The 13788-nt window shown below is 34.3% G+C and overlaps 1 protein-coding gene across 3 annotated transcripts in view; it reads left to right on the top strand.

Annotated features, from left to right (window-relative positions):
• Wwox (WW domain-containing oxidoreductase) overlaps positions 1–13788 on the top strand; it is a 107833-nt gene that overhangs the window by 31795 nt on the left and 62250 nt on the right. For 2 of the 3 annotated variants that reach the window (XM_085827520.1, XM_085827508.1), the window contains exon 2: positions 13724–13788. In XM_085827520.1, the coding sequence (XP_085683646.1) occupies positions 13724–13788 (65 nt within the window). Of the gene's footprint in view, positions 1–4097; positions 4220–13723 lie in introns of all 3 variants that reach the window. The other variant, XM_085827512.1, reaches the window with a different exon arrangement.

The following is a 13788-nucleotide window of genomic DNA, read 5'->3' as shown; positions in this document are numbered from 1 at the left end:
TAGGAAGTTTTTAGATGCTGTCAAGAAATTTTGCTTGACTGAAGACACTGAAATTTCTAAATATGGTAAGTGGATATTTCCTTTGTGTAGTGCTAAGATGAATTTCCTTTTTTATGTTATTTCATTGTTTGATTTAAAATGTGGTTTATTGAGATTATATATTTTTTGTTACTGCTCCTTTGACTTTTTAACAGAAAATAGATCAATGTGTACATCAGGGATGTCAAACTCATAGGTACACTTGGGTCAAACTAACAAGGTTTAACTTTAGGCGGGCCGGGAAAAAAAAAAAAAAAAAAAATCAATATTCATAGAAACGTAGATTTATCTCGAATGATACAATAATAAACATATATATATATATATATTCATATAGAAAAGAACAAGAAAAATTTAATGTTTACGTTTTGATACTTGACATCTCTTCTCTGCTATTATCTTTCCTATTTCGGAAGAAATTTTGTTTGCAGTGTTAACTTTCAATGCTGACCCAAGGTGAGCATCATTAATACTGTTTCTAATAGGAGACTTATTACCTTTCATGACTGAAAATAACTGCTTCCACCGATAAGTGCTACCAAACATGGAAATAATTTCATATGCGAATTTTCGAGTATTTTCAAACCTGGCTGGTAAATATTTGTAAAATTCAGGCACGTCCTCTTCAATGAATTTTGCTTTCAAATTTGAGTTGCATTGAATCTCGATCACCTCCATTTGCATATGGCTGGGTACTGAGTCAATACTTATTGAGAAAAATCGAAGAAAACAAAACAAAACAAAAAAAAAAAAAAAAAAAAAATTGTCTTCGAGGGAACTAAAATCATTAAACCTCGTTTCAAATTCAGTTGTTAAATTTGCAATTTTTTCTGCGTATTTTTGATACGAACAAGTATCATCTAAACTTGATTTATTCATGCTGCACGTCGGGAAGTGGGTCAAATCTTCATTTTTAAGTTGTTTTTCCCAAAGAACTAGTTGACATTTGAATGCTTTAATTATGTCAAACATATTCGTAATGATATCCGTCAAACATGTCAAACATGTTCGTAATGATCTTTTCCTTGTAACGATAAATTTAAATCGGTTAAATGTTTGGTTATATCAACCAAGAAAGATAAATCTTGTATCCATATTGGATCGTAAAACAAACTTACGTGTTGATTTTTCGTTTTTTAAAACTGACATATTTCTTCTTTCAAATCCCACAATTGTTTGAGAATCTTGGAGCAAGATAACCAATGTACCTCGGTATAATAAGACAAACCCGAATATTCACTATCTAACTCACTTAAGAAAGCAGTGAATTGACGCTGATTTAAACCTCGAGATCTTATAAAATTTATAACTTTTTTTACATATGACAAAACATTCTCCATATTTATTACTTTCGTGCATAGAACTTCTTGATGTATAATACAATGCATATGATGAATGTTTGAACCGTGAATTTCACTAAGTTTTTTTTCTTAGTAATGCTACGAAGCCCTTGTTTTTCCCGGTCATTGATGGAGTGCCATCTGTAGCTACAGAATTTAATTTTGCCAAAGGTAGATTGTATTTCTGCAGAAGTCCAAAAACACAAGTAAATATATCTTCTCCTGTGGTAGTACCAGGCATCGGTATTAGTTCCAGTAATTCCTAAAAAATGTTAAAATTCTTGTCACAAGAACGAAGAAACACTGCTAATTGAGCTTTGCCACTAATGTCCGTGCTCTCGTCACAGGCAATGGAGAAACTTTCGAAATTAGATGACTTTGCTTTGATCTGATCACTTAAATTCGCGGCTAAATCAATAACTCTTTCCGCAACTGTATTTCGAGACAATGAAATTGATTGAAAAGCCTTCACATTTCCAGGACAAACAATTTCTCCAGCTTTCATTAGGCATTCCTTGATGAAATCACAGTCAGTAAAAGGCTTCGAATGTTTAGCTATCAACTCAGACAAGACGTAAGCTTGCATGTACCGCCGCTTCACTTTCTTGCAATACTTTACTAAACATGGACTGTTGCTTTTTCACTCCTAACTTGAGCTCTTTCAACTTTTCTTCTCTCATTAATCCTTCGTAATTGTTATATTTCGATTTGTGTTGTTCGTAATGACGTTTAATATTATATAACTTTGATACATTAATAGTATTATAACATATCAAGCAGATTATTATATTAGCAAAAATATTCTAATTCCCATTTTACTTGGAATATTCTATGTTCGTCAGCGATTTTTCGTTTAATTTTACTACCACTTGTTTTTGATATAGACATACTGAATACAAAGGGCTGGAATAAACACGGTTAACGTTAAAAAGTTAACAAAAATCTATTCTTTCCACAAGAGATAAATCAAAATGCTGAAATATTTCTTCAAAAATATTCTAACAATATCACAAAATGTCAAACGTTTAGCAAAAATCAATTCAAAACAGAGAAACTAATTCTATCTCACAGCGAAATCGCTACAAATCAATCACAGCATTAGGTAAACAAACAGTTCGCTAGAACTACAGCTACTACTGAGATTAGTTGTTTTTTCTCGGCTTTTATAAGCTTTATAATTAATTTCTCGAATATACTGGAAACATCTATAAATATCTGGATTTTTGTGGATGGCAACAGCAATTACGAGATATTTATTTATTAGGTATTAAATGCACGCGCTGTTCTATTTTTAACCTGCCAACACAGCTGTCTTTTCAAAAATCGTCTGCGTTGCTAAGGCAACATGAAGCAAATCTAATTACAATTCTAAATAAAAAAAAACTAACTAAATAAATAACTATGAAATCCGTAACAATATGAATTAAGTAATAATTAATAATAAAGCAAAGTGCATGCACCAATATATCGTACAAAACTACGATTGGAAAACTGAGACCATGAGTTCGGCCACATTCGGCTATCGGGGGATGTGTACAAGTTCTGAGTGTCCCCCAAAATCGAAGGTAGCTGAACGCAAGCTACTCACACGCATTTGTAATTTAAGTAGTGTGTGTGTCAGCTCGCTGTGAGTAATCTAACAACACTGAATGAATTTACGTTAATTACTTAGCAGTAAACATTTCATTTTTTTCTTCGTCGATATGTTATTTTATTATTATATATTATTATTTACCGATATATTGGCTGGGCCGCAAAAATATTTGTTGTGGGCCGCGAGTTTGACATCCTTGGTGTACATGGACAAAGTCAAGGGAATGTGCAATGCCAAGTTTGTGCAATTCTCTGATTTTTTTAAGTGAAAATAGGTTGATGTGTATATAGATACCAAGTTCGTGCAATTCTTTGACTTGTTTTTTTTTTTTTTTTTTTTTTTTTTTTTATGGGCTTTATGCAGCGACGATTTTTGTGCCAAAAATACACAAAGCCACACAAAGCCAAAATAACAGGTAAAAAAATTGCACAAACTCGGTGCACATGTACTGCCAATATCGCCAGTTTTTGCCAAGGGCACACGCAAATATATTTTTACCAATAAAATATTTGATGTGAAAGAAACAAAAATGGTTCACATAAAATCAACAGGTCACGGAAGGTCTTACTTCACTGTAGTGCTTTCCTGCTTAGCAGTTGATTCAAAATTAAACCCGTGGTCATTTCTAAATGGAAGATTATGCCAACATGTAACTTCCCAGATGGTGTTTTCATTCATGTTCACGAGAAAAGATGGATGGATGGACAAAAACGGTGTGAAATTGTTGATAAGAAATGTTTGGCAAAAGCATCTTTAGATAATCCCAAAAGTTTTAATCTGGAGCATGTTCAGATCTTGTCTAACGGATAATACAAAGAAATTATTGAAAGAGTGTAATATAGACATGGTAGTTATTCTAGGTGGATTACGTCATTACTTCAGCCTTCAGATATGTGTATCAATAAACTATTCAAAGAAAATTTAAAATGACGGTAGAATACTTGGATGCTAGAAGGTGAAAAAATGTTTACAAAAGAAGGCCAAATATAATAATGTTTAAATACTGTGCAAGTGGATAGTAAAAGCATGGAATGAAATTGAACTCTACATAATTCAAAAGTCCTTTAAAAAGTGAAGTATATCTAACAATCTAGATGGAATGAAAGATGATTATCTATTTACAGATCAGAGTAGCAGTGACTGGGAACATGAAACAGAATTCAATAACATGTTTGAAGATATAACAGAAGAGGAATATGATGAACTTTTCATGTTATCTTATAATGAAAATTTCTAAGTTCATACGGTATGTCATTTTTTTTTTAAATGAACAGCATTAGGTATACTTAGAAATCTAATTTTTTTTTAATACTCATTCCTTATTTCTAAATCTGTCATTTTTATACCCAGCATACAATGTGCACCTGTAAATTTCAATTTTATTTTTTTGCATTAAAAGTGAGCGTTATATACTGAAATATACAGTAATTATCTTTAATTGTGCTTTTGTTGTAAATAAAGGCCATTTTCCAAGACATTCCATTATTAATTGGAGATTAGCACTCATTAAATTTTACAGTTTGTCATTAATTATTCATCACATTAAATTGTAATTTTTTGCTGAGGGGACTAGAAGTTGCAGAATCTGTAAACCTTTGCTAGAAGTATTTCAAAGAAAATTTTAAATATGTTCCTTAATTTTCATATTGATGTTCATTTTTTCCTTTTTCATTTTATTTAATAATTTTTGACCTAAATTATCAAGAATTTCAAATAATTCTTTTAACCTATATTTGGTTTAGGTGAAATTACTAGAATCTTTTCTTTTTTTAATATGATTATAAATTAAATTATTCGAGGCATTCCAGTTTCGGTCTAACTTGATATCTAGTCTAAAACTATGGAAATAAGGGAAAAGACACCTGTCATTTCGTAAATCATGACTGAATACAAAGATTACCAAAAGGCTTATTGACTTTCAACTCTCTTATTTCGATGTGAAAAATCCCAATTTAGCTAACATCCAATATTTAATACTTGAGTGTGTATCAATCATTTAACGAGGGCTTTGGAAAAAGAGTAGCAAGCCTTCTATGAAGCAAACTATATTCTGTAGCAGTACACAGTAATGATTCATTTGTAAATGCTAACAATAATTTCTTGTGGTTGGTCATTGTTATCTCAGAAATATGATGCCAACTGCTCCAGGATGTCACAGTAACTGGAGCATTCACTGTCACTTTTCTGATAAGAAAATAAGCTTGCAGCTTATTCAGTTAAGGTGATGTTACCTTAAGAAAATTACTTTTTTCAAACTTAATGCACCTAAACCAAACTTGTTTTCGTGGCATAGCATTTTGTAAACTTTTAACAAGTAGACTGTTTCCATGGGTAAGGTTCATTTTAGACACAGACACTTTATCATTCTTCACAATTTAACCCTCAGTCATGTTTTTGTTAACATAGCCACAATAATTTATTTCAAGTTTATATTTCATCCCACTCCACTTATGCATATTATATGATTAAAAAAATGCAGTATAAAGCAGTTTTGTGATTTATTGTATAATTAATATTATGATTTTAGGATTTAAACATCTGGTTGTAATGGAAAGTTTTCCACCAAAAAATTTTCTCAGTATAGTTAGGAAAAAAAAAAAAAAAAAAAAAAAAAGCAGTGCCTTTAGTGCTGGTAGTAATTACCACCCAAATCTATTATTTTCTGCTAATGTTTTGGTTGTTTTTCAAAGCCTTCAGCCCAGAAACTTAGTGTGGCCACGAGTCCCAAAACAAATCAACCTCATTTTGGACATCCTGTGCCAGTGGCGGCTCGTAGCTAATATTAGTGGGGGTGCTGTTCCAAAAAAATTTAACCTTTGTTTTAGGAAATAAGCATGTATAAAAAGAAAATTTATTTTGAAACTTCATGAAATCTTACAAGAACAAAATTAAACATTTCTTAATTAGACTAGAAGAGAAACACGCTAATGTGACAATCAAAATCGTAAAAACAACCTTGTATTTAGCGTAGGTATAATGAAACACTCAATCGATTTCGAGGGCAGCTAAAGGTCTCTCCTCATCAGGAGAAAGAAATACCTAGAAAGAAGAAAATAAAGGAGAAGGAGTCTCAGAAACACATGGTCCTTATAAGCACTGCACGTGATTATAACTGGATTTTTAATCAGAGTTGCACTGGCCGCCTACTTTTACTGAGCCAGTGAATTTCTTAATTACTTTAACCTAAATTGTTACAGTTCAATCTTTGTCTATTCATTTAAAAATGAAATCCATTCTTCTTGTTTTAATTTGCGCGAAAAGATCAATTATTTTCTCCTTGATCTCTGGATGACAACTGAGGAGATTTTTCTTTATTGAAAAAATGCAATCGCATTTAGTCTTTCCGAATTCCTAGTGCTTCTTAGAAAAGTTTTCATTCTTTTAAATGTTGAAAAGCAGCATTCTGCCTCTGATGTAGTCATGGGAACTCTCAAGAGAAATTTTATCTGTTTCGTAATTTCACTAAGAACATCATCTAGATTATTTTCGAAGATGAATTTCAGTAGCTCAATTAATTCGAAGTATTGATGGATATCAGAGCTACAATAGAATACTTTTAGTTTAGTTTCAAGCTTTTGTCAATCATTAAATATGCTTCAGTGGTCAGTACTATTTCTTCTGTAGAATATTCATTCCTAAAACTAGCGAAGCATTTCTTGTTTAACAATTTAGCAACTGCTAAGTGTTTAGTGGAAGAATATTTGTGCATTATACATACATAGTATAAAATCACATATTTCCTTAGCTTCTGCCATCAATGTTTTTGAAAAATTCTTACAGTACTTTGAGTTTCTTAATTCTAAAATAGCAATTTTGAAATTTGTTATATATTCGTTAACTTTAAACAACACACTAATTTCTCTAGATTGCATTTAGTTGTACATTATTTCAACATGAGGCATCTGATAAAAAAACTCTAACCAAAACTTGAAATTATCATCATATAGGTTTTTTTAAAATTCCTGTGGCTTTTGCAATAGTTTGATCTGCATTTAATGTTGATTGAATTTCAGTAAGGCAATTTTTTAAAGGTTGCAAATTTTCATGAACTCTGTTTATGGTTCGTATGATGAAGTTCCACCTTGTGGAGGAATACCATATGCGTGGAGTAAAAAAAAATCATGTTTCTAACAACATGCCAGAATTCCGGCACTGCAAGAGCGACAGTGCTCTTCTCGCTACCCGGCTTGCATGCTGTTTTCTGTGCGAGGATGCGCAGAACAGCCAAACACCACGTCGCAGGAACTGTGAAGTGCACAGTTCCAAACAAAGAATTTCATACTTTTTTCACAAAGTAGAGGATGGCAACTGACATTAAGCTTAAGGATTATGTATTGTAAAAGTATAAAGAAAGAATTAAAGACTGAAGGGCACACTGTATTAAATATTAAAAATAATAATAAGTGGAAATAGGGGGTGCTGCAGTTCCACAGTGCTTATTACAAGCCGCCACTGTCCTGTGCAGAATGGAAGACAGCACCAGCAAAATGTAGCTGCAGGTGTGAAAAAAGGTAGAAGTGCAAAGGAGCGATGTCGGTGCTATATGGTAGGTGTGGCAAAAGATCCCATTTGAGTCTGTACAGAGTCCAACCGATGAATGTAGACACATGTGGTCTTACATGACCTTGATGGAACATTACCTTTTTGCACCTGAACTCATTTCGACGTTCTTCCTTGATAGCAGTATCAACGTGGACAGCTCCTTACTGTCACCTTTCTCCCGATATTCTTTGTGGATAATGTTGAAGGTATTCGTGGTTCATTTTTGTTTACTGTTACAACTTCGCTAAATCGAGACGAGCAGATGAACAAAACAGAATTAAAGTTCGTACCTTAATAAAGTGTAATCCAAGCTGCGGAGGTAAGGAACACGATCATTGTATTAGCAAACACAAAATAACATATTTATTAGGTATATGAAGAAAAAAATATAGCGATGATTACAAGCGTTGTTTACTGTCCATTGCATAACGCGAGAAGTGAGTCATACAAGGAGAGAATGTTTCTCCTTGTTTTTTGGATCAAGTCCAATCACAGTTAGCGGGGGTGAGGGGGGGGGGTTGTACAGCGTCATCGCTGTCGTTATGAATTGCTCCACAATCTCCCACTCGATGAGCTGTTTTGTTCGAAGTAAGCCCGATTCCTTTCAATAGAAATTCCAGCTGTTGTCTGGGCAAAGGTTTTGTGAACATGTCTGCATACATCATTCTACTGTTGCATTAATTAATTTTACTGTTGCATTAATACTGTTGTATTAATTCAACAATCCCTTGATTTTGTAGATTACATACGTAATGATATTTCACATCGATGTGTTTGGTGTAACTGCTTCCTTTCTCTTTTCGGGAAAGATTTATGCATGATATATTATCCTCGAATACGATGTTAGCTTCCTGTTGAGCGAAACCTAAATCTCCCATCAGTTGTCTAATCCATTGTAGCTCCTGCAATGTTAAGGCTAGAGCGATGTATTCGGCTTCTGTCGAAGATAGGGCGACACAATTTTGTTTCTTGCTTCCCCATGATACTGTACTGTTTGCTATTTGAAATATATATCCGGATGTGGATTTTCTGTCAGAGGTATCTCCTGCCCAATCAGCGTCACTATAAGCTTTGATGACTGGTGCACCATTGGATTTTAGATGTAATTTGTAATTAATTGTAGCTCTCAAATACCGTATGATTTTAATGATACCGGTCCAGTCCGATGTTGATGGATTTTCTACTTTTCTGCTATAATAAGTATTCCAACAGAATTTGCTATGTCAGGTCTTGATACTGTTGCTAAATATAAAAGTGCTCCCACTGCTTCCCTTATTGCGAAAGGTGGTTCTAATTCTAAATGAAGTGAAATACTTCAACAATCTACAAAAATAATCATTTTATTTACAAAGCAACTTGGATTGCCTCGAAGGTTCACTGCTAACTAACTACGTCGCAAACTAAAAACTAACATTCCTTTTCAGAAGCGAAGCGCCCTCTAACGGCGATACATAAATCATTTGGGGGATTTTTCCACATCCCTATACTTCTGATTATCGGGAAAAATGTCATCCTGGTTGTTTTGGTTCTTCCTAAAATTCGTAGTCATGGGTGTATAGCTTAGTTTCTTTGGTCACTCTCCGTCGAATTTTTCGATCATACTATTAATCTTGTTAGCTTGATGAAGTTTAAAGCTTCCGTCTTTTTCTCTTTCGATTTCAATTCCTAGATATCTAAACACTTCTCCAAGATTGCGAATGTCGAAATATTCTTTGAGAATTCGTTCAACTTCTTGAATTGATTCACACTTGTCGCTCGCGACTAATATGTCATCAACGTAAACCATTATGTAAGTTCTTGCGTTTTTCTCGATTAGTGTGAAGGAACATGGATCAGCCTTTCCTTGAACGTATCCTTGTTTGCGCAGGATTTCATCTATCTTGTGATTCCAGTTTCTGGCTGCCTGTTTTAGTCCGTAGATACTTTTATTCAGTTTACAGACTTACTTATTTGCTTCTGAAGCAGAGATATAGCCTTCTGGTTGCTTCATATATATATCTTCTTTCAGATCTCCATATAGAAAAGCTGTTTTTACATCGAAGTGATTTACGTGCATTTTCTTTTGAGCTGCTATTGCCAAAATAGTCCTTATTGTTGTATACTTTACGACTGGTGCGAATGTTTCGTCGTAGTCGTGCCCAAATTTTTGGCAATATCCTTTAGCTACTAAACGAGCTTTATATCTGATAATATTTCCTGAAGCGTCGGATTTTGTTTTAAATGTCCATTTGTTTCCAATTGCTTTCTTTCCTTTTGGAAGATCGACTAGTTCCCATGTTTTGTTCCTCTTCAGAGCTTCCATTTCTTCTTTCGTAGCTTTTAACCACAGTTCCTTTTCTTTGGTAGGAAAAGTTTGAAGTTCTTCCCAGTCTTTAGGAACTTTGATTTCTTCATTCTTAGCCATGTATGAGAATCTGTTTGGTGGGATTCCTTTAGTCGTTCTGTGGGATCTTCTCGGTAATGGGGGAATTTCTTCTGTTTCAATTACTTCCTCAGTAATAGCATTTGGACATGGTTCTGTCAATTTATTTTCTTTAAAAGGCCATTCTATTTCCTCATGCGGATCATTTAATTGATGAGGCATTTCTTCTTTTTTGTTTTCATCGAATATTATGCTTCTTCTGATCACGACGTTGTTTGCATGTGGCATGTAAATTCTGTATCCTTTAGTACGGTCACTATATCCAACAAGAACTCCTTTTTCTGCTCTTTCGTCTAGTTTGCTTCTTTTCTGCTTTGGAACTCGACAATAAGCTGTGCTGACGAAAACTCTGATATGGCTTAGGTTCGGCTTCTTATTATTCCATAGTTCATACGGTGTTTTTTCAACTGATCTTGATGGTAGCCTGTTTTGTAGATAGGTGGCTGTCATTACGGCTTCTCCCCAAAATTCTCTTTTGAGTCCTGAATCGAGTAGCAGGCATCTTGTCATTTCCATTAAGTATCGATTTTTTCTTTTTGCTCTACCGTTCTGTTGCGGTGAATATGCTACGGAGGTTTGATGTTCGATTCCCTCTTCTTTTAGATAGTCTTTAATCTCTTTGCTTGTATATTCTCCTCCATTGTCTGTTCTTAAGACTTTTGGCTTCTTTCCAAATTTGTTCTTTGTCATGGTTACAAATTGTTTTAACTTGGAAATAGCTTCATCTTTTGTAGCTAGCAGATAGATCGTTGTGTATCTCGAATGATCGTCGATAAATGTTATGAAGTATTTCTTTCCTCCTAGTGATGTTGTACCGATTGGTCCACAGATATCTGAATGTATCAAGTCTAGAACTGATTTTGCTCTATAGTTGTTTAGCTTGGGATACGGCAATTCAGTCATTTTTCCTCTGATACAGCATTCGCATTCTTTTTCCTTTTTGGCTTCTCCGTCAATTCTTATTTCGGTTGCCAGGTCATCATTCTTTAGCCTCTTGATTGCTTCATAATTTCTATGTCCTAGCCTTCTATGCCATAGATCTATACTATTTTCTCTTCTTTCTGCAGTTGCAAATTTGGCTTTTCTTCTTTGCGATTCAACTATGGTGTATAAATTTCCTTCTGCTTCAGCAATTCCTATGGTTTTATTTTTCTTCTTTATTCTGCAAATATCTTCTTCAAATTCAACTCTAAATCCTTTCTTTGTAATTTTTCGTACGGATATCAATCCTCCTTCTAGGTCAAGAACGTACAGAACATCCACGAGTCTCACTTCTATTTCGTTATCTTCGTCGTCTGTACAGTATAAGTATCCTTCTCCTATACCTTCGGACTTCATCTGCGTGCCGTTAGCAATTGTTATCTGCTCAGTTTTGCTTCTATCCAATTTGGTGAAAAAGTTTATATTATCGGTCATATGACAAGTAGCACCTGAGTCGACTGACCAGTTTGAGTTTTGAGATTTTCTTTCTCTGGTGACTTCGAACGTGTAATTCTCAGTCTTCTCATGATTCTTATTTTCGTTTTCATCTTCATGTATATCCTCGTTTACAGCAACTTTCGTTTTCTGTTTATTTCCATAATTTCCTTTATTCGTTTGCTTTTCATTCTTGAAAAATGAGTTACTTTCGTTTTTATCTTTTTCTTTGTGGTTACTTAAGAATCTGCACTCTTTTTCTAAGTGTCCTATTTTTTTTGCAATAATTGCATCTTCGTTGATTTAAATGCTTGAATTTCGTGTTAAAATTCGTTTTGAAGGCAGTCGTTTCTTCTGTTCGCGTTACTTCTTTTCTTCTCAGGCATTCGTCGATGAGTTTCGTTTTTACATATTCCAGCGTTAGTTCTTCTTCTGGGCGTGCTTCTAAAGCTGTAATGAGATTTTCGTAGCTCTTTGGTAAGCCGCTTAGTAAGAGCGCTGCAATGTGACTGTCCTTTATTTCTTCACCGATTCCTCGCAGTTCGTCTACGATTTCGAGCATTTTGTTGACATGTTCTTCGAGTTTGTATTCGTCTTCTGCTTTTAACGTATACAACTTTCTCAGAAGGTAAAGTTTACTGGAAAGATTCTTTCTTTCATGTATTTTCTTTAATTCATTCCATATTTCTTTGGCTGTCGTTTTATTTCTTATGGGTACGATTTGATTGTCTTCTACGAGTAAACTAATGGTAGCTTGTGCTTGTTCATCTCGTTTTCTCCATTCGTCGTTTATTTCTTTTGGTGTGTCATCTGCTATTAGATCCCATAAATTTTCCTTTTTCAGGATCATTTCAAGTTTGTATTTCCATACTTGATAGTTGTTATTGTTTAGTTTCATGATCGAATATTTATTTTCGCAGCTAGTAGCCATTTCTGCTTCTGTATTTCGAATGCGCAGTACGCAACTATGCAGTTTTGTTTCGCTTTTGAAGACAGGCTTGGCTTTTCCTTTTTCGATTATCCAGCGATAATTTATGGTAAAGTATCTTTTCTGTTTTTTATTCTTAATGGCTTATCTCGATGTATTTTATGCGTTTAATTGAAGTAAACATATTTTCAGTCTCATAATCTTTTGTTGAAGGTATTCGTGGTTCATTTTTGTTTACTGTTACAACTTCGCTAAATCGAGACGAGCAGATGAACAAAACAGAATTAAAGTTCTTACCTTAATAAAGTGTAATCCAAGCTGCGGAGGTAAGGAACACGATCATTGTATTAGCAAACACAAAATAACATATTTATTAGGTATATGAAGAAAAAAATATAGCGATGATTACAAGCGTTGTTTACTGTCCATTGCATAACGCGAGAAGTGAGTCATACAAGGAGAAAATGTTTCTCCTTGTTTTTTGGATCAAGTCCAATCACAGTTAGCGGGGTTGAGGGGGGGGGTTGTACAGCCTCATCGCTGTCGTTATGAATTGCTCCACAGATAATACCACAGCAATCCCACCAGATACAAAGCATGGTCTTATTGTTAGTCAAATTGCACTTTGTAATGCTTACTAGGTTCTTTGTAATGCCCTTTTTGGGCCTGCGTTATTGAAGCAAATCCACTTACTTTTCGTCACAAGTGACAGTCCATAATTTTGTTTTTGTGTTTATATTTGAGCAGATTAGTGCAGGCCCGAACAATGTCTGTTCTTATGTACTTGAATCAGCTCATGCATCACCCTGCAATGAAACTTGTATGTAAAGTTTATGTGATGCATACCATGACTAATGGACATGGCCCTAATGTCTAACTCCTTAGCAAGCTCTCGAATGGTTGCACGCTGATCTTCTTCCACAAGTTCTTGCATGTGGGCCTCATCAACGTCAGTAGGCTGGCCAAAGCGCTGTACTTCTTGAATGTCGTAGTCCTTGTTTTTGAACTTTTGGTATCAAACCTTCACAATGTCATATGATACACCATTAGTACCTAAAGCTGTACACAACATTTGGTGACATTCTGTATCTGACTTCTGCAATAGAACTGAGAGTCAGTAATGGTTCTAATCTGTTAGCATGATAGTTCCATTTCAGGCACTTTGTACTTAATGTTAACAGTGTTTTTTGACAAATTTCACAACACACTGTTCCGAAGCAAGTCTCTTTGTTTCAAATGCCAAAAATCATTTGAAAAAATATGATTAAACACACCAATGTGAACTGTTTGCGCAGGCGATATTTGCGGTGGTGGGAAACTTTTGTTGAAATCCAATATTTTACTTATATATTTGGCTCTTTTTCATGAAGTAATGCATGAATTTTTAGTTAAAATATTTCATTTGCCTATGTTATATTTGTGTTGATGATTTATTTTTTCAGCCACGTGACAAAAAGCACTCAGTGGTCTCATCCAAGGACAGGGAAAAAGAAGAAAGTAGCTGGAG

This window comes from Stegodyphus dumicola, chromosome 1 (assembly GCF_044657685.1).
Source record: "Stegodyphus dumicola isolate Sdum_Otavi_A_Nest chromosome 1, ASM4465768v1".
NCBI classification, from domain to species: Eukaryota; Metazoa; Arthropoda; class Arachnida; order Araneae; family Eresidae; genus Stegodyphus; species Stegodyphus dumicola.
The sequence above is the reverse complement of the archived record's forward strand: the minus strand, read 5'-3'. Positions and strand labels throughout refer to the sequence as shown.